This window comes from Ammospiza caudacuta, chromosome 14, assembly GCF_027887145.1.
Source record: "Ammospiza caudacuta isolate bAmmCau1 chromosome 14, bAmmCau1.pri, whole genome shotgun sequence".
In the NCBI taxonomy this organism is placed as follows: domain Eukaryota; kingdom Metazoa; phylum Chordata; class Aves; order Passeriformes; family Passerellidae; genus Ammospiza; species Ammospiza caudacuta.
The window spans coordinates 5,444,539-5,470,267 of NC_080606.1; the positions used below are offsets into that span (position 1 = coordinate 5,444,539).

At 42.4% G+C, this 25,729-nt stretch overlaps 1 protein-coding gene across 1 annotated transcript in view; it reads left to right on the top strand.

Annotated features, from left to right (window-relative positions):
• The first annotated feature begins 638 nt into the window (after positions 1–638).
• The window catches only part of HTR2C (5-hydroxytryptamine receptor 2C), a 40,182-nt gene continuing 15,091 nt past the window's right edge, over positions 639–25,729 (top strand). The window contains exon 1 of the mRNA XM_058814248.1: positions 639–1,023. Within this exon, the coding sequence (XP_058670231.1) occupies positions 639–1,023 (385 nt within the window). The remainder of the gene's footprint in view (positions 1,024–25,729) is intronic.

Consider the following 25,729-nt stretch of genomic DNA (forward strand, 5'->3'; position numbering starts at 1 on the left):
AGGTGATGCATTACCCCGTGCTTGGCTGCGCTATCTGGATTGGCTGGAATTTTGTGCAATTGCTATTTTACACAGCAGCAGAGTATCTGTGAAGTGGATATCAATTGAAACATATTTTGCTCTTCAGACTTGCTTTTGCAGGTTTCACAAAACATTTAATTAGTGATAATCAGCTTTTAACCAGCCAGAGCACACTGATGTGATTCCCTGCCTCTCTCCCCCATGATTGTAGGCATAGTCTGTACCCTTCAGATAAATTGCTGGCAGTCTGGAGAATGTCCTAGCCAGCAGGAAGGGGAAGAATAAGGATGTCAGTTGCATGGGGAATAAAGAAAGTGTTGTGTTTACTGTGGTTTCAGTGAAGAATATCCTTTTCCTTTACTTTTCAGAATGGTGAACTTGGAAACCAGCTGGAGATTGCAAAGTCTCCTTTCCCTTGAGGCTGGTGGTCAATGGTCATCCTCTACCACACCCAAGGAAAGCAGAGGAGCTCCACGCTAACTTCTGTAAGCTCTGCTTCACTATGGAAGATCAAATGATTTTCTGGCTCAGGTTTTGTGATCTGCCTTGGACCTGGAGTTTGGAAAAGGGATCGTCTCTGAGGCACGGTTAAGAGACAGAGCAACCAGCCCCAGACAATGAGCACTTTAAGTAGCACTGGAATATTGCTCAGCTTAACAACAGTGTCTGTTACACTGGATTTCAGTTTGCATGGTGGTCTGATGGCTTGGTCCTTGAGCAGCAATTTGACTCTGAACCAGAGTTTGCCTACATCTGATCCTCTCAACACCTCTGAGAAGGGCGAAGTCTCTCGGATGTCCGTCAGGGAGAAGAATTGGCCGGCCCTCCTGATCTTGGTTGTCATCCTGCTGACCATTGGGGGGAACATATTGGTAATTATGGCTGTGTCCTTGGAGAAGAAGTTGCAGAATGCCACAAACTTCTTCCTGATGTCTCTGGCAGTGGCAGACATGCTGGTGGGTATCCTGGTCATGCCCGTGTCGCTCATTGCAGTGCTGTACGGTAAGTGCCTTCCCTCCTTGTTTGAATTTTTGCTTTTGCAGGGAGTCCCCCGAGGCTGCAGCAGCCTGATTGTCCCTGTGCTGGTGGCCTGGGGCGTGTCAGTGTGTCCTTGGTCGTGGCTCTGTGCTGAGGTTCATTCTCTGGTGTTCAGTGTCAAGAGTGACCTGTGAATAATGTCACACTGAGGAGTTCTTACTGCTGGGGCCACGCGAGAGTCTGAGACAGAGAGGCAGCTTTTCACCTTGGGTTGGGCTGTCCCAAAACCGAGCTAGGACACAAAAGCTCACAGAAAAGTAATTAACTTTTATTTATTGTAAAAGTAATGAAATTTTAATTTATTGTTCATGAGCTGCCCAGCTCTAAGCCGGGTCAGGATCTGTCCTTGAGCTGTCACTGCTGGGATCAGCGGGATTTGAGTAAAATCATGGATCAGAAAGGAGGTTTGCATGAGTAGATTTGGCATTCAGATAAAGCCTTCACTCCTGGCATTTGTAGCTCAGCTTGCCTTGTGCCTTTCAGGGGGTGCCTCAGTTTCCCTGTCTCTAATCTGGGAGAATGCTCTGTTCTAAAGCCTGCCTGTAGAGCTGTAAACATTTATTTCTCCCCATGTCAGGGTCAGTGTGCTTGCAATGGAGTGGGGCATCACTCCTGCACTCAGGTGTGGAACCACTGTTAGCACTTCAAAGAAGTAAAATATCAAACACATCTTTCATCTGGCTGAGACTCCAGATCCCTTTGTTCAGGGTGGTGCTAGGAGTCTCCGTCCCTGGCTATTTCAAAGGAGGATTTTGTTCTCCTCTGTATCTCTGATCATCATGTTTGTATACTCTTGTATCAATTTTATAATCTGTGAATTTCATAGATAAAACTTTAAATTTTTGAAGTCTTGTTTTCGGATTTTCTTAGAAAGGTATTTTAATATTGATATTTCTTGGAAACAAATAATGTTGTTTACTTACAAATTTGATTAGTAATTGTTTTACTGTCCTATAAAGTAAAATGTAGGGATATTTATCTGACTTCTTCACTTGCCTAAATGAGTACATCTGGCAGAGATTAATTTCTAAAACACATTGATCAAGCATACATCATTCCAAAGCTTATATAGCTTGTCTACAGTGAGTTAAATCAATATGTGATTTAAGTACAGGCCTAGCTATGGAGACCTTATGCACAAAGATCTTTTAGTTTGAACTGTCAGAATAGTTCCATCTCTAAATCTTGTGTGTATTATAACATGTGTATTTTATTTTTAGCATTTTACTCCAGCTCCCTGGAGCTTGAAAGGGAGAATATAAATACTGAATTATGTGACAGACCTGCACTTGCATAAATTCTGTGTTAGCCAGTGACTCTAAAAAGGTGAATTTATGGAACTGGTCTTCCTACATCCATACTTTCAAGGTCTTTGGAAACTAATAGAAATGGATTTTCTGTTCTGCCTAGAAAATGATTACTTAAGGTAGTTTAAAGGTGTAAAGCATGCCACCCTTTTAGCAGCAAGGAAATATCACTGATTTCAAGAGGCATTGTAATTATCCTCCTCTTTTGCCAGAGAACCAGCACTGCCTGTGATAGCCCAAACATTTCTCCACAGACAAACAGTACTACATAGATTTTTTGGCAAAAATCGTAATTTCATGGAAGATTTGTGGAAATGCTTTGAGGAATGAGGAGGCTGCTGGGGCAGTGCTGGGTGCTGGACCAAAGCTTGTTGCCTCCAGGCTTTGTGAGGGGAGGAGGAGGAGGAAAAGTTCAATTTGGGGAAAAATGAGCCTCAGGAGGAACTTGTGGATTGATCTCAGTAGGACCCCAGTGAAATAATTTTTTAAATACTATTTAAGCTCCAAATTGTGGAAGTAAAATGTTCTTACATCAGCAGAATTCTTGTGAGAATAACAGGGGTGCATGGCCATGGACTGAGCAGGGAGAGGGTTACTGCTTGGAAACATCACTGTGAACGTTCAGTCGCTTTTACTCTGTAACTTTTACCTTTTTCATTCCAAACAATCTACATAATTGTACACTGGGCTGTTTCAAAGGCTGCCATATGCTGTACTGAGAAGGGCATGCAGCACATCTCTTCCAGATTTTGTAGAAGTCACTTTTAATTTATGTAATCAGAAAGAAACCTTAAAAAATACATATAACAAACAGAAGAGTGAAGAAATTGCTTTCAAGTTTCCACATCAGCTCTCTCAGCCCCAAAGATAAATTCTAGTTGACAGAGTAACTAATTTCAGAGTAGGCTATTTCCTTACTTTTGGCTAATAAGGTAAATGAAGTAGATTTCACTTCAAGCATAACCAGAAAATTGAATAGACACCCTCCACAAATACTTCGGGTTTTTGGTGGTTTTCTTAATTAAAAGAAGGGAAAATCAAGTTTCAAATTAATTCAAGAGTCTTATTATAAAGGGAAGGACAGCAGAATGCAGCATGATGGATTTTGCAGCAATTAATCAGGGCTTGGTTATATTTATCAATTAGTCTTAAGTGTCTTACAGTAATCGATGGGTTGCATTTGACAGCTGAGAACATTTTCCCTGGCATGCAGTTCCTAAAGAAGTAAGCAAATTAGTCTGCTAATTAATAAGCATGTATTGGGGAGAGTAAATGAGAAATGTACACAGTGTTTCATCTCAGTGAAGAAATGCCTGATTAATTAAAAATACTGGTATTTTTATAAAAATATTGATAGGCATCAGGTATCTCTCACATGATGGAGTTTCAGAGAGCAGGTGGAGGTTGTCTCCTCACCCCCGAGCACTTAGGGACAAGCAGCAGTGGGTTTATATGGTGTCATGGGTTTGAGAGCAGGAAAGAGAGGGCTGGTGCAGGAATGCAAGGGAATCCCCTCAGCTGATCTGAGTTGCAGAGGATGTTGAGCTTTCTGGGTTCTTGCAGAAGTTGCCAGAGTGTGGCCAAGGAGTGGGCAGCAGCCCCTCTGCACTCCCAGGGCAGGCTCTGCTCTGCTCTGCTCTCCCTCCCCTTGTGGTGCCCGGGGCTGAGGCAGCTGCCAGGGGCTGCTCTTGGATGCAGAATTCACCAGCCCCAGCTGCCAGAGCAGATTTACACCCACAGTGTTGTTATTGTTGATAATTGCCATCACTGTGGTGTGTGGCGGAGATGTGCTGGGCACTGGGGCACACTTTGGTGCTGGTTTCCCTGCAGAGGGGGAGCAGGGCAGCTCAGCTCTTTGATGTGACACTCAGGTATCTGGAAATGATCAGGCATTTTAAAGACCAGATCAAGTCATGGGTTTAAATGCGTCTTGACTACACCAAGTTCCAGCTGACAGTTGCATTACTTTCAGAATTTATTATTTATTCCTGTTAGTTTTAATTGTGTTATGTTTCTATTTGTGCTAAGTAACCACTACATTTTATTCTTCTGCTCGGGTGTGAGTGGATGGAAACCCCTACACTGCTTGCACTATCTGTGTCATAAATTCAGAGAGGAGATTATTTTTTTTCTCTCCAATGACACCTTGGACCTGGGGTGTGTGCATTGAAATTTATATCCAACAGGAAGGGTGAGTTTATCTTTTGCTATCAGTAGGATCCTTAGGCTGCTGCACTCTGTGCTCACCCAGCAGCATTTATTCTCTTTCCAAGTGCCTAAGCTTTCTTGTCCCTCAGCTAACCTAAATAATTGAAATCTGAAAATCCTACTACATCATTATTTACCCTCTTTCCAGATTATTAGATTCATAGCAAACTTTAGCTGAGATATTGAGTGTCCTGCTACTGAATTTTCTCCACATGAACAACTGCCTGTTTACCTGATGTGACAAATGGGATTAAGTTGTGGTGTGTCTGTGTTGCTGTTGGGAAAGAAATCTCTGTATGATGTGCCCTGAATCCATAGAACACTTTCTTTTCTGCTACTCAAGGTTTAAATTGTGCTTAGAGTGAGAGGAGGGGGGAATACTAAATGGATACTCTCTGTACCTCATTGAATGTGGGTCCCTGGTTGTAAAATACCTTGAGGCAGCTAAATGTTAACTTGCAGGGTTTTTCAGAGCCTCTGAAAATGTGGCACCCTATGATGATTCCCTGCTGGAAACAGCATTAGGAACCTGCACAGCTTTGGCTTGCACTGGGGGAAAACTGATGGTTTCAGGTCAAGTGAGAGTCAAAGGCTGAAGGGCTGAAATCAGCACAAGAGCTCAGCACTGAGAGGGTGATGATACCTGTCAAGAGGAGGGAATGCTGCTCCACACCCTTTCTCAGCAGTGATTAAATCTATTAAACCTATATTTGCATCACCCTCTTCAAAAACATTTGACTCAGAGCTTTTAATTGTCATATTCAGAGCTGGATTTTCTCCACACACATAAATTTCCTCTTAATGTAATTTTTTATTTTATCTGAGATTATCTATACTTTATGTCTGGCTCTTTATCTAGTTTACTTAATTTTTTTTTTTTTGTTTTGTTATACTTTTAATGTTGGACAATAAAGACTGGAAGCCAGATGAGTGTCATTATCTGAGGAGTGCAAAGCCCTTTGAAGGAAAGACCACAGTGCTCTATGGTACTTGAAAGTCATCTTCTCTCTAGTCTTATTAAAGCAGAATTGCTTTCAAAAATTGTCAGAGCAATTTAACTTGTTATAGCCTTTTGTTATTCTTTCTCATTATTTTGATGTGTGTGTTTTAGTGATGTCTTGTCTGAAAATCTCCTCAAGATTTTTATTTGCTTCTGTTATGAAAGATGAGAAGCAAAATTTGATATTTGCAGAATGACACCAATATGAGGTGGATGCAGTCATTTGGACGTGATATACATATATTTTTTTTTTTGTCCAACTGATAAAATTTCACTTATTCATCCATGGAGCAGCCCCATCCCCAGGACTTTTTTGACAGCCAGGCTGTGTATGGCTCTAGTGCAGCATTCTCCATTGAGATAAATACTTTATATGATATTAGCAAATTAACATGAATGTTTTCTACTCCTTTCCATTTCTTTCCTTTTATCTCAATTAGTTTCATAGAAAAATCTGCTAGACATTGTTTTATAGGCACGTTACAGTTTTATAGTAGTTATGCTAAAGACCCCAAAACCAGCTTGTTAGCCCTGATGTGTGAGGGCTGACCAGGAATGAAGGGGAGGCAGAAATGGTGTAAAACCATGGGTGCAGTTAAGTTGTTTATGGGGGCACAGGTACCCCATGATGCAGACATGGTGCTTAAAGCAGTTTTAATTTTATTTATATTTATTTGTGTTTATTTTCAATGAAGTAAAATGTAAAAAACACTCATGCTGATTGTTCCTCTTGTCTGGGAATGTTGGTTTAACTGAAGTGGCTTCCTCATACACACCTTTCTAATCCCTGTTGAAGCTTTGGTCCTCACCAGGTTGAGAAAGATGCAAAAGTGAGGAGCCCATAGAACTGGAGAAGGGTCATCTCCACCTCCTCCATGGGGAGCTGCAGCTGTGCTGGGTGAGACAGCACTGATAGGGAGGTTCTGCTCTGGGAAGGGCACAGGGGAAAATTCCCTGGTCAGGCTTATATCTTGGCTTGCTTTCTGCTGAATTCCTCCTTTTGGGAGTGGATTTTGGTTACAAGACTTGCAAGCAATGGAGCAGTCCATAAATAAATTGTATAAATTCAGGAAAGCAAGTCAGGGAAGTCTCTGCTGTCTGCAAACCGACTGTTGTCCATTTGGAGGTTTGTTTTACTTATGTGAAAGTATTAGATGGATTTGTATTTGTCTTTTGAACAGTGTCTCTACATTTGGATATTGTAAGAAGAGCTACAGAGTGGATCTTGTGGAAAGCAGTTTTTCTTCATTTCTAACACCTGCAGGTGTTAGATCTGTCTGTCTGCTGGTAGATTAAATTATAGCAGTGTTCAGCACTTGACCTGCCATCACTTCTTTGGGCAGATGGTCATGTACTTATTGGTAGCTGAGCAGTTTTTTCTCCTTATGCTGCACCTGTACAGACAGATTTAGAAAGCTTGTCACTTTTAATGTAATAAGAACCAGCCCCATAAAAATTCAGATTTTAGTAAAACCTCAGCTTGAATTGCAAATTCCTCCTAAAAATTCCATGGAGACCTGGCATAAGTCTTCTGTATGGATGGTATGGATGCTCTTTTCTCTCCCTCAGGACAATCTGTCCTTCCCTTAGCAGCCCTCTGTGCTGTGGTAAATGTGCAGTGTTATGGTGAGCAGGATGTGAGCACATCTGAGAGGAGCAGGCAGTGTCACCTGAGCTGCATCCTCAGACCCCTGTGCCCTAGCAGGAGGGACAGCAGGCAGCCCCTGGTGTCAGCAATGCCCCAGCTTTGTCTGGCAGCATGGTTTGAGTGTTTCCCCCACCCCATGTGGGAGTGCCACCACCCCAAACCCTGGCCCAGGCTCTCTGCTGTGTGCAGGGACCAAAGTCAGAGCAAGTGTTTGGGGCTACAACTCCTGGGTAAAGCCAGCTGCAGACAGCTGGAATATTTTGGAATCTTGCCTGCACTGATGTGTGTTAGCTGAGGCAGTGTGAATGACATGGGGTTAATAACTATAATATAATATAATATAATATAATATAATATAATATAATATAATATAATATAATATAAATGCACATGTCCCTCCTGGCCTCTCAGCAAAGCCTTGTTGTGTCCTGCCCTGCCCAGCTCTGGGCAGGAAGGTCACGTTCCTCAAGGTGTTCTGCTCTGCTCCTTCCTTCTGGAAATGGATGCTGTTACTCTTCCTTGGATGCTCTGGAAGCCACTGCTCTCCCCAGGGCAGCCTCTCTCCCCTGCAGCTCCTGGGAGCCTGGGCTCTGTTTTGCCATGGGTGTCTTGTGAAAAAGTGGGAAATTAGGGGATCTCTCTGGCTGCTGCTCTGGAGGCATCCTGAGGAGCTTGTCATGGCAAATAAAGGTGTTGAGAGTGCTTTTGTCTAATTCTGGTTGAGGCTGTGGAAGTGTATCCCTGTCTGCAGCCCTTCTCCTGGGAAGATGGAAGAGGGATGGGTTATTCTCATTGCTGGTGAAAATACTTTGCAGCATGTGGAGCCCAAGTCCCCATTCTGCCAGCTTTATGGTGTTGCAAAAAATCAAAGCTTTAGCCAGTAGCACCATAATCACCGGGGTGTATCAGACTATAATTTAAGGCATAAACTAGAATTTCTGTCTTGAAAGTATATATTTTTAATATAACTTCCTTCTTGCAAAAATCTGGTAACTTTCACATTTATTCTAATGCTGAAAATGAATTTCCAACCCTGTAACACTTCTGGGAAGCTCAAATTCTACCCAGCATGTCCAAGCAGCAGGAGCCACTCCAGGGCCATGGAGCTGCAGTTTGTTGGTGTGAGCCATGAGCTGGGCAGCTCTGAGGAGCCTGTGGGGACCAGGATTTGCTTCCTGTGGTCAGCAAGCACCTTCCTCCAAGGAAAGGACTCAGTATGCCCACATGGCAGGGCTGCCAGCAGCTCTGCCTGAGCTCCCAGGTGCCCTATGGCATTTACATTCTCTGAACTTCACCCAGGGGTTTTTTCCTGGGAAGCTGAAAGGCAGAGAGGCCTCGGAGAAAAGGAAAACAATTCTTATCTCATTTGCTTCTCCTGTGTTGGGCTCATCTGGAATGTGTTTGGAGATTGTTTGATTGAACTCCAGTGTGAGTTGTTTTCACTCTTTGGCCAATCAGGGCCAAGCTGTGTCAGGACTCTGGAGAGAGTCACCAGTTTGCATCATTATCTTTTTCGCATTCAGTAAGTATCCTTTCTGTATTCTTTAGTATAGTATAGTATTCTCTAATATAATATAGTATCATAAAGTAATAAATTAGCCTTCTGATAAGATGCTGTCCTCATCAGTCTCCCCCTCATCGAAGTTACCTAAATTTACAATAGTGCCCAATCTCACACAGGAGCTGCTCCCTACAACTTCTTGCCCTTTGCTCAAGGCCATTTGTACGTGGCAAATCTTTTCTTATTTCCAGGAGGAAAGCAGCAGACCCCTTGCCTTAGGTCTCTGATCTTGCTTCCTCTGCTGCTGAGCTCTGGATGATGCAGCAGAGGGTTTGTGGTGCAAAGATAATTTTTGGAATAAATCAATGCCAGTTTCAGAGAGAGTTTCAATGGCACCTTGCTCACTGCTGTGGGTAGGGCCTGGCAGTTCTGTGCCAGGTCCTTGTGACTCATTTGAGCTCAGCCATTATCCACATTTTGGAGGATTAGTTTATAGGACTCTGAAGACCAAATTCTGCTGTCAGATAAAAAGGCAGAGCTGTTGCGATTTAATTTTTTTACCACCTGCCTCTTTCTTGTTATTTCTTTACCCTGTGCCACCTGTATATCATCCAGCTCTGACTCTGGCTGGCTTCTTGGAACAGGCAGAGATTTTCTTTACTGTCCCCTCTGTGTTTGTTCCTGTTGACAAGAGGATCTTGTCAATCCACCAGCATTAGGAGAAAACATCAGAGAACAATAAACATTCCACATTTGTAAACATGCTTTTTTTGCTCCGCCAAACCTCTTGCTGTTAAGTAGCCAGCTCCTTTGCCTGCTGTGGGTTAATGGGACTTTTAGCCTGTGATCTGCCAGGGACGAGGCTGCTGCCCATGGAGCTCAGGCTGCTCAGCCCAGCACAGATGAGCAGAGCACAAACACTTCCAGCAGCCTCTGTTTCTGGTAGCTTCTATCATGAGAGAAGCTTGGAGAAGATTGTATGGCTGCAATAAAATGTACAGGTTGCACACCCTTTGAGTCAGATTGTGTTGGATTTGGATCAATATCCCCTCTAGAGAGGGGCAGAGATCCCAAAGGCCCTGGGTATGCCCTCCATTGCAGGGGGATAGAATATGAGTAAATAAAGGTAGTATAGAAAGTAATCTTACCCCCTAAAGAGTTGCAGGTGAGCCAGTCATTAAGGATTAGGAGCAGGCCTGATGTTAACAGGCACAGCTGTAGCCAATAAGAAGAGTGTTATAAAAGAGTGGATTGGTGGGAACTGGAGTCAGATGGCTGCTGTGAGGATGAGGAAGAGTCAGTGCCCAGAGGAGCTGCCTACAAGAAACATCAAGGAGGTATGAAACTGGCAATATGGAACCTTGCAGTGTAATGACAATAGAACTCTTGCACTATAAGGCAACACTCCATTGCATTCCACATCAGGGAATGAGGGGCTGTGCCAGCATCCCAGCCTGGCCCTGGGCAGGTCAGGAGTGTGTGAGCCATAGCCTTGGCATGTGGTAGCACTGGGGGCTCAGCCTGGCCTTTCCCAGGAAAATCTGAAGCCCAGATTTTCACAGCTTGCCAAGGGATTCTGCAGGGACTCAGTGTTTGCCCCATGGGTCTGACAGGTTCTCTCACAGACAGAGGTTCTTGCAGAAAGGCCTGGACAAAAGCAGTTATTCTGACCTGCATGGGAGCATGAGACCTCGTTTCTGAGATTTAAAAGGACACATCCAGTGCTTTCTTTTTTCCCCCCTTAAATATGGAAAATTGAAAACCAGGAATGCTACAGAGCACCTTAGATTTTATTTTCTAGATGGATTGCTCCTCTGTTTTGCTCAGTGGCTGCAGGTAAATAACTGTAAGCATACGGGACCTGGGGAATGGTCTCCTAAAACATCCATGAGGGGAGATTCTGACTGTGCTAAAGCCAGTGGGAACATTGACAGGACATGCAGAGAGCCTAGGACTTCTGCCAGGGCAATTTTCTCTCTTCTCCAACCTCTTTACTCTCCTCCTGCCTGGCTATGGCTGCAGCTCTTGGCATGACTGCAGCAGCATCCCTCAGCCTGAAGGGTCTGAGATGTTTTGCTGCTCTCCTCTGAGCCTAAGGAAATCTCTTCTGGCGCTGCAGTGCAGCTCCTTTCATGGTACTGCTGTTCCTTGGCTTCAGCACCACCATCCAGAGCACAAGGCACTCTCCTGTGGGAGTTCTGTGTGGAACATGCAGGTGAGAGAAATGAGCTGGCACTTGTCGAGCTGAGGTCACCCAGAGCTGCACAGTGTGGAACACTCAGCTCAGTGCTGAAATGTGCTCCTGGTCTGTGCAGGGCCTGATTCTGAAGTGTGTTTTTGTGGGCATCCATTTGCTTAATGTGGTTTGGCATGAAGCATTTCTTTATGTTGGCTTGGTGAGGCTGGCTCTCCCTGAGACACTTGGGGTTTGCTTTTCCTGCTGTGAAAGGAGTGAACTCCTCTCTTCTGGGTTGGCTGGGATTGTTGAGGGGTTTTTGTTAATTTCATTGGTTTTGATTAGAAGCCAAAAATATTTACAAGATAAAGGAAGCAAACTCACCTTAGAAAAATATTGTGCTGAGCTGCATAATTCAAATAAGGAAAAGCAAACACAAAGACCACAAGGGGAGTTTCCTTGTCCCACAGGAATGCAGGATTGAAAAGAACTTTCTGACTTCTTGTGTCCTTGTTTGCTAGCAAGCATCATTAAATCACTGAGCTGCTGCAGTTATATCTTCCATTTTCCAGAGCCTCTTTCCTTCCAGCTGTCTTCTTTTGGGAAGCTGAGGATAAAAATGTGTGTTTTAGTGTGTAGCAACAGAAAGCCAGGACAAATCTCTGGGTAACTTATTATGAAATCAACCCCCCCTTACCTTTCTTGCAAGAAGCAGTTTTTAAGTAGAAAATCCTAACACTGCAGTGTGAAAAAACAGAGCCTTCATTCACCTTGGTACTTCCTAAGAGGCAAAACCATCACCCAGGCATCTCAGGGTGTTTCCTTTTTAGAGGGATGCTGCCTCTAAAAATGTGGAGAAGAAACTGGCAGAATCCACTCTTGCCCTGCCTGTTCCTAAGAGGTGAAGGGAAATGTTAAAATACTTCAGATTATTTCAGTTGTTGAACATAAGGCCATATCTTTTTCTAGTTTACCCGCAGCTCATGTGCTGCATCCAATCAGGGAGCTATTTTTCATATGTTAGACATCAAATTGGATGGGTCTGTCTTGTTTGCTTGGTGAAATTGAGAATTGCCCAACCAAAATAAATCTTTTATGTGCAAGAATGACTCATTAGAATAATTTTGAATTGCACTCATTTAAATGTTTTTATTTAATGCAAATAAAGTTTTAGATCCAATTGTAGTGTTTATTTCCTCCTTTTGCTCAAAATTTTTGGAAGATACAACAGGTTTTATAACTCACAGGAGTGTAAAGTCCCCAAAATCTGCAGTGTGTATAGTTACATTTCTGTTTTATAGATCTCTGTTTTACTGATATCAATTTAAATACAGCAGCAGTTTTAATGCTGTCAGTGCAATCTTCTCATGCCCAATTTGCTTCTAGATCAGTGAAGCTAAATGTGCTTTAAAATGCATGAATCTTTATTTACTTTTTATTACAATGGCCTGTTAGATCCAGGAGTAGTTTTGTAAGTGCATTTCCTCATTGTAATTAACTTTTATGAGTTTAGTTGAAAAGAAATATAAACTCCCATGCTTTGTAGCAACCCAGAAATTGATACAAGATAATGAGAAAAACGGAATTGTCATGTATAAAAAGAAAGACTCTTTGATGATAAACGGTTCCAGCAGTAAATTTGGTGCTTCATAAAGGCACCAGGCAGATCATGGAGATACCAAATAAAATGAAGACAGGTAATGTGTTTCACCCAGACAGATATAGCTCATCTGAGAGGATGAACAGCACCAGCTCCAGGTACAGGAGCCATGTGAGACAGACCCAGAGTCCTCCTTGGGTGTGTTTCATCCCCATCCTTAAAAATCTAAAATCAAGAGGAAGGATTTAACTAGAACTGCAAACATTTTACCAAGATTGAGTTAATTTTAGTCTGTGTCACTGTACACACAGATTGACCTGTCTGTTCCTCTGTTCCTCATCTGGAGAAGGTCCCAGTTAAATGTTCACTCCTGGTGTCCCAGCAGCCCAGGGAGCTGCTGCCTGCACCTGACTGAGAGAACAGCAACTCCTCCTAATCTTTACCCTAATATTAGTTAAGTGAGAAATAAAATATTCCCCCCTTAGAATCATCATATTTGTGACCCAGATTTTAAGACAAAGCTGTGATCACGGGTGAGCTGTGACAGGGAAGTGCATCTCATTGACTTCAGCCACTCTGCCCATCCTGAACACCCCACACCAGTTTTTGCTTTTACTTCTGCTCTCTCTTACCCACAAGCTCCTTGTTTTCCTTCCTAGAAGGTGTCTGCAGCTAAATCTAGCAACACTTCCATGCACCAAATATCTGGGACATATTATCTCATGCTGAGAACTTGCTCTCAGCAGAGTGAAATTGGGCTGAGGAAATAGTCAGTAGGATGTGTTTCTCCACACTTGTCAAGGAGCAGCCACACTTTCCAGGAATGGTCCTACTGCAGTCTGCTGTAAAGATGAACAAATGGCTTCCTCTCCCTGGCTGCACCCGCAGATAGCAGGAACTTGAGGGAAAACCCAGAACCCCAAGGCTGGTCAGCTGTGTTTGTGTTCTCTGTCTGGGCTTCACCTTGAACAGCTCTTTCTTGTTCAGTGTCTGTTCTGTGTCCACAGAATCATCCAGGTAGGAAAAGACCTCTGGGATCATCAAATCAAACCATAAACCTGCCACAGCCAGGGGCACCAGCAAACCCTGTCCCTGAGCACCACATCCTCCTCTCTCTGAGCGGGACAGTGGCTCCATCACTTCCCTGGGCAGCCTTTTGCAATGCTCACCCACCCTTTCAGTGAAGAATTCTTTTGTAACATCCAACCTAAACCTCCCATGGCACAACTTGAAGCTGCTTCACCACTCAGGACATTTGTTGTTGGATATAAATGGATGCCTCATCTGCATTTTGCTGTTTGGTGTATTTGTGTACATCCCAACACTTCTGGTGCTTCTGCTGTATTATATTATGGGAAGCACTGTGTGAAAATAAGTAAGATTTATTTTTAATGCATGGTAACTTTATGTGATCAATACAATAATATCATAATTTCTTGCCTTGAGGGCTCAGCCTGAATGCTGGTGAAATGCCAAGACCTGATCAATAGTTTGCTGCATTTTTAGAAGAGATGGATGTGATGGGCCAGCTTAGCCTTTATGCTCAAAAATATGGGGGAAATCACTGCCATTAGGCAGGCCAGTACAGCTATAGACAGCTGCTTTACACAACAGGCAAAGAAATACAGAGAAGTGAGGTTAAATCTCTACCATTCCCCTGAATATGTTGTAAGACAAATATTCCAGAGTAAAACATTAGTTTAAATTATTCGTGTTTCCAGGATTGGGGTAATTACTCAGAATTAACTCAGCTTTTTCATTCTACTTCCTTTCTCATCCGTCAGTTGAATTGATATCGTTAAATTCTACTCAGCAAATTATGATTTTACTGTCTCTATCCAATTGACATAACATATTCCTTGAAATTCTGGTTCTAGAGTTGTCTATTATTCATTAAAATACCCTCATAAGTTATTTCACTTCCCTGACACATAACAGTAAAAGTAGCAGTAAGTTCCTACTTTGTGTTTTATCAGCACATGCTGGGAAACAGGCTCTTTGTAATTCATCTGCTTGCATGGAAATGAAATGAAAATTATATAGATGGAAGAGGGCCACGTGACAGTTGTTCAGCCTTGCACTATTTTGCACACTGCCTCATTGACAAAATCCAATATTTTCCTGAATGAACAATTTACAAGAGGAACCAAATGCATTCTTACTGGCTATTCTGCCAAAATTCTCATTAAAGATGCTAATGGCATGAGGGGAATTTGTGCATGAACCTGTCATGGAGCCTAGGCTGTGATTAAAAATACGTTTTATGTCAAAATTTGGGTTTCATGCATTAATTTCAAAGATATATTCCACTTTTCCACTCTGTGTTTTCTGCTCGCAACAAGTTTTCTTGTAGGAAAAGTTTTACTCTTCCTGCAGGCAGTCTGATAAGCACAGGGAGAGCCGTGGGTTCACTGAGTGAATCACTCACCCAAGATGCTGTCTTGCTTCCTAGATGAAAAAGGTTCAGGACTAGAAAGTTCAATCAGTAATATACAAACATGAAGTGTTCCTCTATCAGCTCTTAGGTGTGGGATTTAATGGGCAAGGCAGGGTGGCTGATAAGGCGCTGTTGACTCATGGTTGTTTTTTTGGGGGGCTTGATTTCCATTCCTGTTGACACATTGGTGGGAGCCTCAGTTCTCCAGCAGTGCTGGAGTTATCAGGACAGACCAGTTGTTACTCAGACCAACACCTCTCCATCTTCTGATGTATAATTTGTTTTGCAACATGTTTATTTTTGGTAAGATTGGGGTGTTTTGCTTGTTTTTATAAACGTCTATTTCCATCCTCAATCAGAGGCAGCAGCTGCATGGAAAGGTCTTGGTGTTGCTGAGATATGAAATTGCATGACAGGCTTGGGATGCAGGAGCCTGTAAATGTGTCTGACTGTGCCATTCACATTCTCTGAAAAAAGTCCTTCACCCAGGATTTTTCTCCTGGGAAGCTGAGAAGCCTCAGAGAAAAGGAAAACAATTCTTATCTCATTTGCTTCTCCTGTGTTTTGCTCCATTGGAATGTGTTTGGAGATTGTTTTATTGGATTCTGGTGGGAGTTGTTTGGACTCTTTGGCCAAACAGGACCAAGCTGTGTTTGGCCTCTGGAGAGAGTAATGAGTTTTCATTATTATCTTTTTATCATTCTGTAAGTATCCTTTCTGTATTCTTTAGTATAGTTACTATAGTATTATTTAATATAATATAGTATAATAAAGTATTAAATTAGCCTTCTGAGAACATGGAGTCAGATGCATCATTCCTGCCTTTAAGGACATTCCCAGCAAATGCAATATCTGACACCTGTGAATATTGATGGCTGGGGCTGGGAGGCAGCAGAGCTCTGCCCTTCTGCCTTTGCACTTGTTCTGAATGGGAATTACTTCTCTCTCCACTATCTAATTGTTGGATTTGTTGGGTAAAATTTTGAATTTGCCAGTTGGACTTTTGTTGGTTTCTTCTGATCAGTCAATTTGAAATTAACAGAAAGGGAGATTTACATTTTAACTCAGGAGAAGCCAAGAGCAGTGAGTCACTTTCTCTTTCAAATCCAACTGTCTGTGTCCATCCAGGATGCACAGCAGCAGAACAAGATTAATTGATTGATAGAACACAGTAAGTTGATGTTGACAAGCATGAATACAGGAAAAACAACTTTCAGGGTGAAGTCCTTGAAATATAACTTTTACACCATACTTTATCTACTTTCCATAATGATTTTTCCTCGATTTTCTAGTCCATATTGGGATAGGTGCCTCTTGTACTTTGGGAAAAGCTAATTGTTCTATAGCACTAATATTATTCATTTGTGTTTGTGAAGTTTTAGACAACAATTAGAATTTTAGAATCATGGAATATCCTATGAGTTGGAAAGGACCCTCAAGGTTGATTGAGTCCACCTCCTGGCCTTGTATGGGAAACCCCAAAAATCCCACCATGTGCCTGAGAGCATTGTTCCAAACGAGATCTCTCAGGCTTGGGGCTGTGTTCACTTCCCTGGGCAGCCCCTTCCAGTGCCCAACCACCCTCCAGGTGAAGAATCTTGTCCTAATTTCCATCCTAACCCTGCCCTGATGGCTTCAGGCCATTCCTTGGGTCCTGTCTCTGGTCACCAGAGAAGGGATCAGTGTCTGCCTCTCCTCCTCCCTTTATGAGGAACTGAAGACCCCAGTGAGGTCTGTCCTCAGTCTCCTCTTCTTGTGGCACCCAGAGCTGTCCCCAGCTCAAGGTGAGAGCAGAGTGGGACAGTCCCCTCCCTTGACTGGCTGGCAATGCTGTGCCTGATGAACAGCACCTATTTTATTATGTTTAGCTAGATTATTATGTTAACACATTATTTTATTATTGTAGTTATCACTGGGTTTGATTTGTAATCAAGTGCAAGATTACACAGTAATAATAGTATAACCATGATAATAAAATAATGTTGCACTTGATTACAAAGCAAAAACAAGACTATCAAAACCCCCAATGGTATAACTTAACTAAATATAATTTCTTTAATTTCCTTTACCACCTCATGAGACCACTATAATTTTCTGGGTAATAGTATTCTTTTTAATATATCAGTACACCCACGCTTCATTTATCCATGTTAAATTAAACTTCTACTTCATGTGAATGGACTCACAATAGGTCCACAATTTCTGCAAAACTCAGAGCTCTGAGTTCAGCTGCACCCAGAGGGTGGTCACAGGTTAATTTGCACTTTCTCTGGTGTTACCCATGGGGAATAGGGTCCACATGCCAAAACATTGCTATGGGAAATGGGATCACTTGTCCTGAACTGCAGTTTTCAGCAGATTTTTTTTTAATTTTCTCAGGATTCAAAACTGGGTATTTGCATCATTTGTGAGAGAGAGACAGAAAGGCAGGCAGGACTGGTGTTGCTGCCTGTTTGTTTCCTTTTTGGCTGAGGATGCCACCTGAATTTCAGGATGTGAGGATGGAGGTACATGTGATAGCTTAGTCTGAAGTGTTTCTAAACCTTTGGATCTGTGAGAAAAGCTGTGCTGAGTTGACTCTTATGTGTCCTCATCCAACAGTTTGACAACAAGTGGGCATATAATGGGCTGTAAGCACTGCAGTAGGAAAACACCATAACCTCAGGTTAAATCACATCCAACTTCTTTTATAACCGACTGAGAGAAATGAGCAGTTTTAGCTAGTAACAAGGTGTGCACAAAATGCTCACAATCATGGAAATCCTCAGTGTCAAATTACGTGGTTATACCAGTTGGACTGTGACAGTAAATGACAAATCTGCTGCTGGGAGTAAAGGGATGATTTAAAATGATGTTTCATCAGGCTGGTTGGGGTGTAACAGCTCTTCTGGGAGGGCATGGGATGAGAAGAGTTGCAGGGGCCCTGTTTTCATTCCCAGACAGCTTTCCCAGACCCCAGGGAATGCTTTGGATGCTTGGGTGCTTGTGACAGGGTGACCTGCTCTGTTCACAGCAAGGGGCTTGGGACAAGCCAGCCTTATCTGAGCATCATATCATATCATATCATATGCTAGTCTGAATGGAGACTCCTACAGGAGGGCCAGCAGCTGAGCCCCCTCTTACCTGTGGCTCTGGTGCTCCTGGGCTGAACATGGAATTATCCTGCAGGCCTTGGCAGGTGCAAAGGGAGGCACTGCCACATGCCAAGTGAGGGCTGCAGGCCTTCTTCCCTCCGAGGCTTGATGCAGAGACATCCCCAGGCCATGATTCTGCCCACACACCCCATCATGAGTCTTTAATGTTGGTAATTTTTGCTACCACAGAGGTGGGGGTTTGCAGCAGGAGCTCTCTGCTGTCTCTGCCCATGTCCTGTGGGTGTCTGTCCAGGAAAGCCTCCTGTGCTGCTGAGAGAAATGAGCTCCCTGGCAGGATCACCAGCCAATAAAGCTTTCAGACCCTGTCTCCTTGTGGAAAATTATTTTCAGGCATGTGAAAGAAGCCTCCAGGGTTTCAATGGTGTGGCAAAATAAGGAAACATCTAAGAATTATGGGAAAATGGGGAAGAAGTGGAGAAGGACTGCTAGGTAACTGATGTTAACTTCAGACTTCGAAACATTGTGCTAGAAGATAAGGGCTACTGAAATAATATTTTTCAAGTATTGTTCAAGATTTGAGACAAGATCAAGTAGTTAAATTATGGTGGCACTTGTTTGCTTCCTCTCATTTCTACATCTTATTCTTCAGTTAGAAGACAGTTATCAGCAAAATTCCCTAAGTTTTCATCTGGGCCACACCACACATCAGGAATCCTCATGGATAACTGTGCATTTCTGGGTGCAAACTGGGCATATTTTGTGTACATGCATGGTTCAGCAGGTTATTGCTATAGAGTACAGAACTGATAGCAATACAGGCATTTTCTAGATTGCTGTTAGAGTTCTTTAATTAAATGTCTGTCTCTTGCTTACACACAGGATGAATTGTCCTCCACTCCTGTTTCAGGGAATGCCCATGATCCTTCCTTGTGCTGCCTTTTAATTGGGGCAGGTTGCACCTGCACAGATTTCTCTGCTGAGCTGGTGCATGGTGATCAACAGACTCCCAGAGAAGTGACACTTGCTCATATGCTCACACACTTCCTTGGGATTAGTGCACATGGAACAGTGTTCATTAGCAAATGAGCTATCATTATTATTATTATTCCCTTGGGAGAGCCCCTGAAGGTGCTGTTCCCAGTGTGCTGAGCTCCAGCCTGACATTTCTGCTGTAATGAAAATTGTATTCTTGGTTAGGAGGGGTCTGGGAACAGCGGCAGGAAGGCTTTGCAAGTGGGAGATGATGCCTCAGGTTTCAGCTTTTATATTTTTCAGATTCTGTGCTGCTTTAGTGTTTACTTCTGAGCTTCCTATTAGGGGGTAGTGAGCTCTCTTCACAGAGCAGGGAGACAAAACAATTCCTGCTCCAGCTGGGGACCAAGGCCAAATTATCAAAATTTCAGACCCAAGAGTACAAACAACATGGACTGAAGAGAGAAAAACAAGAAGGATGGGACTTTATAACCTAAAGCTGGAATTGGACAATTAACACCAATATGCAAATGCAGCAGAACTTATAAAAATGAGAGACCCCATGACTTTGGTTGTCCATTTTGTGACCATTTTGGTTCATCTTGGGTGTAGCCCTGGCTGGGCTCTTATGCTGCCCAAGGTGGATCCATTGAGGTCTTTTAATAAATCTCTACTTTATTTAACTCCCTCTAGCCTCTGTTCTAGGTCAGCCTTCACAAGACATCAGAGGTGTGCACCCAAGGGATGCAGTGACAGCAGGACAGTAGATGGCACTGAGGGTGAGGACCAGAATTTCTTGGCTTCTGAGCAACCCCCAAGTAATTGCTTTTGGCAGTGGCTGCTGTGGAACACACTCACACTGGCATTCCTAGCTGAATAATCACTTAGAATCAGAGATGGAGGAATCAGCTTCCTTGGAGGACACTAAATGTGGCATGTGTTTTGCAAATCCTGAGAAACACCAAGAATGAAAATTATTATCTCTAAGCACGACCAAAATATGGCTTCTTTCCTTTGGCTGCAGTGGTTTCTTGCCAGCATCAGTCTCACCAACTGCTTGTACTGGCTTTTGACCTCATCAGACAGCAAACTGTGCCTCCCACTGGCATGAAGTGCAGCAGAGCATTAACCCACTGTCCCTAGTGGCAAAGCTGATTCACTGAACTCCTTCAATATCCCTAAATTCCCCAAAGCTCTTGAGTGTGGGTTACACTCTGCTTAGGTGCAGGGCTGCACTGAATGGGGGCAGAACAAGGATCACATCCTGGGCACATCAAGCAGCCTGCAGCAAGAGGGAGGCAAAATCACTGACACTTTTCAAACAGCAGATCTCACTTCATGCTCTATAGCCCAAGACGTAGGTAAAAAATACTGAGTGGGCATGGCAGGTAGAGCAGACCAAACATCTGCATCCTATGCTCAAAGCCAGCACTGCTAGTTTGCAGTACAAAGTTTGCAGTGAGTATGCAAATTCTTATCAAATTTGTCATCTTCCTGGAAGATTTAATAAAAATGTTAGCTAGTAAAAGATGACAGATCTATGTTCTCTGAATAAGGAACCCTTCATATCCAAGGAATATTTTATCTGTTACTGATATCAGGTATTTTATCATGATTTGGAAGCCAGTTTGTCCAGCTGCATTGTCAGGAGGGAGCCCGAGCTGAGAAGGAGGATTAATCCCGTGTAGGCTCCCAGGCAGCTGTCAGCATAGCACAGACATCTGAGTTGCCACTGGGTTATGCTGAAATAAAACCAAATACCTAAAAAATTTCTTCTTTATGGTTTTGTGTCCTTTCCCTAGCCCTAGAGGCAGTCCTAGGATTGAGGCAGAGTTGAAAAACTTGATTTGGTATTAGGAACTCTGAGTTCAAGCAGATGGCTTCTGCTCAGCAGACAGCTGTAATTGAATAATGCCACATCATTTTCAGTTCTGAATTTTAGTTTCCTCAGATGATCTGTAAGCTTTGGCAGCTATTTCTTATGATAATGGATCTTTCTCAATTTCATCAGAACCGAGGAAAACCACCTGTTACTGACACATGTTTGTGCACTTTGTAATGAGATGGATTATTTGAAAATATTTATATTCTCATGTTTAGAAGGTATTTGTGTGAGGTCTGTGTTTGCTTGTGGGCTTACTTACAGTGTGGTGTTCATCCAACTGTTGCTTTATTGCATGTTTAAATAACAGGTGAAGGCTGATCTATGAGCTGCATGAAGGGAATTGAAGGAGAGGATGCTCTCCTGATGCTGTGCTGACATACAGAACATCAGTGGATAGAAAATGTTTACTGTTATGGATATTTTATTAGGCAGTGGTTCCATTGAGATCAATTACTGCGAAAAACATGTCGCTCAGAAATGTGTGAAGAGATCACTGCTCTTTTGGAGTTAAAAGGCTGTAAGGAACTCTTTACATGAACTTGCTGAAACAATTCAATTAATTGTGCCATTGCTCTGTTAACTGTCCATATCACTCAATACAAAAATTCCAGATGCAGCTACAGATGCTTCAACTGTGAGCAGAGAACAGCACTGAGCCTCGAAATTTATCCTCTGGCTTCAAACATAATTTTAGTCTCTGCCAATAAATGAAAAAATTAATATAACACATGGAGTTATGGAATGACAAATCACACCAGAATAATTTTATATTTCCATAAGAGAAGAGATGCTGACATTGGGATGAAAACAATATTCACTAGCTTTGCTTCTTAGCAAACATCCCATTTTATTAACAGGGTTGTTCCAAGTATAGTATATGGAAAACTGGCTCCTTGCATTTACAATAGTACTTAAATGGTATTCAAGCAACCTTTCCCTATCTCAGATAATTATATCTGTTCTAGCTTTAATTTTCCTTCTTTCTTACACGTCCTGTCAAGACTGCAAGTCATTGCAATACTGGATAGAAAGAAAAATATACCAGCTAAAATTCTTGTAACAGCATGTGAGTGCAATTGTTTAATTTGCAATAAAATACAGTCCCATCAATTAATCACTGTAACTTGTGAGACAAGAACCAAAATATCTTTGGAGGCCCATTCATCTCCTCTGGAGTTTCCCTCAGTAGTGAGGGGTTTCCAGAGGAGATCATGCTGCTCCATGCCCATTTCCATGCTGACAGCTCCAGGAGCTGTAAAACAAACAGCTCAGGGGAAAAGCAAAGTTCAGGAAGAGTGTCACAGCCCAGCTGGATGTGAGCAGTGGCACAGATCCAAATAAATCCCTAGTTAGTGAGGTGTTGCACTATGGCAAAGGAGCATCCCCTACTCCCAGATGTTCAAGCCAAGCGTGGGATGCCAGCAGTGTCTCCCTGGACACTGATCCCATCACCTGCTTTTCTTGCTTGGTGGTCTCTCCATTCCCTTGGCCATCCCATCATCTGAGAGCCCATCCTCTGCTCAGCACCTGTGACAGTGGTCACAGGGGTTCTTGGACGAGGGAAGAAATGAGAACACTGACTCCATGTTTCAGAAGGCTTGATTTATTATTTTATGATATATATATTACATTATAACTATACTAAAAGAACAGAAGGAAAAGCTTCATCTCAGAAGGCTAGCTAAGCTAAGCTAAGAATAGAAAAGAATGATAACCAAGACAGCTGGCTCGGACAGAGAGAGAGAGCCAGCTCTGCCGTGACTGGTCACTAAATCCAAACATCCACATGAGACCAATCACAGATGCACCTGTGGCATTCCACAGCAGCAGATAACCATTGTTTACATTTTGTTCCTGAGGCCTCACAGCTTCTCAGGAAGGAAAAATCCTAAGAAAGGATTTTCATAAAAAAATGTCTGCGACAAGCACCCCTTGGGACATTCAAGCCTTTTTGAACTTGCAGCACTGAATAACAGAATCCTTCTGCTAAAAGTCACCATCATTCTTTGTGTGTAGGTTATGTCCCTGTGCTTGACTGTGCTGGAACATGTGATGTTTAGGGGATCCAGATGGCCTTAGGACAGCCTTCTTTTGCTCTAGGAAAATGCAGACTATAAACTTAAAGATAAACATGATTTCTCATGTAACTTGATGCCCAGGAGTTGAATATATTGGAAAAACTTTAAATTCCACTCTATTGATGATGAAATCAAAAGGATTGGCAGTGCTGCCCTTGAGATGAGCTGTTGCTTTAGCCAGGAGGCTGCATGTCCCTGAGCCCCTCTCTGGACTGTATAAACACTGATGGCTGTGGGGGACCAAGCAAAATGTTCTGTACTTCTTGAGCACGATGGAGATTTTCTGCACCCTTGGGTGTGTGACTCTCAGAGGGATATGGATGTCTCTGAGTCATTTGTCTGTGTAAATTTGAGGAAAACAAACTAGCAGAGAAGAGATAACGTAGTTTTACACTTCCTGGTGTGGTATTTTAGACTTAGAAATGCTTTACTTCCTAGATAAGAGAGGGAGAAGAGAATAATTTAAATTCTTTCATTCCCTTGGGAATAATGCAATGCAATAATGTTAAAACTGGATGTAATTGCTTTCTATTTTTTTAAAGCCTGTGGCAGCTATGAACCTTTAAAGTGAACACTGGAAAGTCTGGTTTGTACAAATTTCTTCAGTTGCATCAACGGTGCAGCGGGGTAAGAAGCAGTGGGAAAGTGTGAACTTTATTCTACAAACCACAACAGTGGCTTTCCCGGGGATGTGTGAAAGAATCTTCAAAAGCAGCAAAACCCCTCAGAAAGTGACAGGTTTGGGGTCTGTCCTGGGCTGCTGTTTGCATTGTCTGCTGCTGCAAGGGAACCCAAGTGAGGGCTGTCATTGCTTGGGGCACTCTGCTCCTTTTGGAATTCCCTGGGAGTTTTCTGAGGCGTCTCCTGGATCTTTCTGCTGATCTTCCCAAGGGTCAGAGCACTCTGCAGAGCAGTGTGTCAGTGAATGGCCCGAGCCAGACCTGTGGCAGCTGCAGGATGATAAAGGTGCTTCAAGCTCACTGTGTTGCCTTTTTAACTGCTGGGAGGTTCTGCTTTGTACTGGGATTTATTTACTAAAACTGCTGCCTGTCTTCATTTAATTCCTTAAAGTAGTTAAAAGTGAATTGTAAATACAGTAAATATCAGAAGCCTAAAATGAGGAAAATTACACATATTTTAGTTTTTAGCCAACCCAATGAACATTTTAGAAAAGGATTTCAAACACATAAGCATCTTTAGTACTTATTTTGCACGTGTTAGCTCTGTTTCTTTTATATAAATAGTATATATGGTCTGCATATATGTCAAATGTCATAATGAGACAAAATATATAGTTTTTATTCCTGTATCATTTTGAAGGATGTTTTTTTATCCATTTTTCCATCCCAATAGATACAAGGCACTGACTAAACACAACAAATGTTTGCTGAAACCTTTTCCAAATTCCTGTTCACGGCTGGAAAAGGAATGATTCATGCAGATTGCTGTGAGTTTCTCATGAAAAACTCTTGAAGATACAGAGATAAATTTTACAGAGTTCTTCACTTCATTGTTGTGTAAGCAGGTATTTTGTTGCTGTTATTCCAGATTTGTCCTAGGTGTTATACTAGATTTTCCCAGGAGATATCCTGGAGCAGATTGTAGAAGTACTGAACATGTACAAGAAACAGACATTTTTTCTTTTTCTGTACGACCATTCTCCTACGATCTGGAGTAATTCTGTTTTACCATTTGACTTAATTAATTTTGCTTCCATTTGCTGTGTTTTGGATTGTTCAGCCACCTCCTTCTTCAGTAGTAATTCTGACTCTCATGCACTGAACAATGCCAATAGCAGTGCTAAGCAACTCTTTTTACCCATATGCATAAAGCTCTGACAAAAGTGACTCAGTTTCATAGCTGCCATCTTTCTTGATGAAAAACACAAAAAATGTAAGGAACTCTTATCTGACAGCAAATTAACTCCGCACAGAGATGGTCTGTGACTATGCCAAAATGGCTTTGAGTTTCTTTGTTTTTCTGCCAGCAGTCTGTGCTCATCTCAGCTCTTCAGTGACACGCAGGAACTGTGGTTTGCTTTTTCCTCCTGGGGCAGGAGATGAAATCCACCTGGGAACCATGACTCCTGGTTAAGTATGAGTGTTTGTCCCATGTGTGCTGTGAGGAACCACATCAACCACAGATGCCAGGAGATGGCAATATGCTGCAGAAGTTTCCTTCCTGCAAGGATTTTTGCATGCTGGTTCTATTCTGATCAGAACCAGAGGCTAGCACTGACCTCAAAGTAATATCACTGCAATAGTTTTCTGTACACTTTTCTCTGCTAATTTGGCCAGTGTCAATTTCAACACCCACAAAATATCTGGAGGCAAAAAAAATTTGTGGTTTGATTACATGCTGTGTAAAGAAATACCAACTTCTGTTTTGATCTGCTGCATTCATCTAATTCCCTTCAGCACTCTCCTGTCTACCTATCGACACTTGTCTACCTGCCAGTGCATTAAATATATGATTTTAAGGGCTCAGATTAATTCAAGGTACAAAAATCAGTGTTTGTTACAAAGAATTTGTTTTTTTGCTTATGCAAGTATTTAGAACTGTTTCTTTCTTGGAGCCAAATTTGGACTGAGATGAATATTTTTCACTGGCAATGCAATTACTATATCTTAGAGGTGCTGGGGTCTAAGAATTCATTTCACTCAGTCATCTGCTCTTCTAAATATAGGGTAATTGCTATTCTTTTTAAATGAAATAAGAGAAAAAAGAACAAATTAGAGAAATGTTACCCTCTGTAATTAGAGT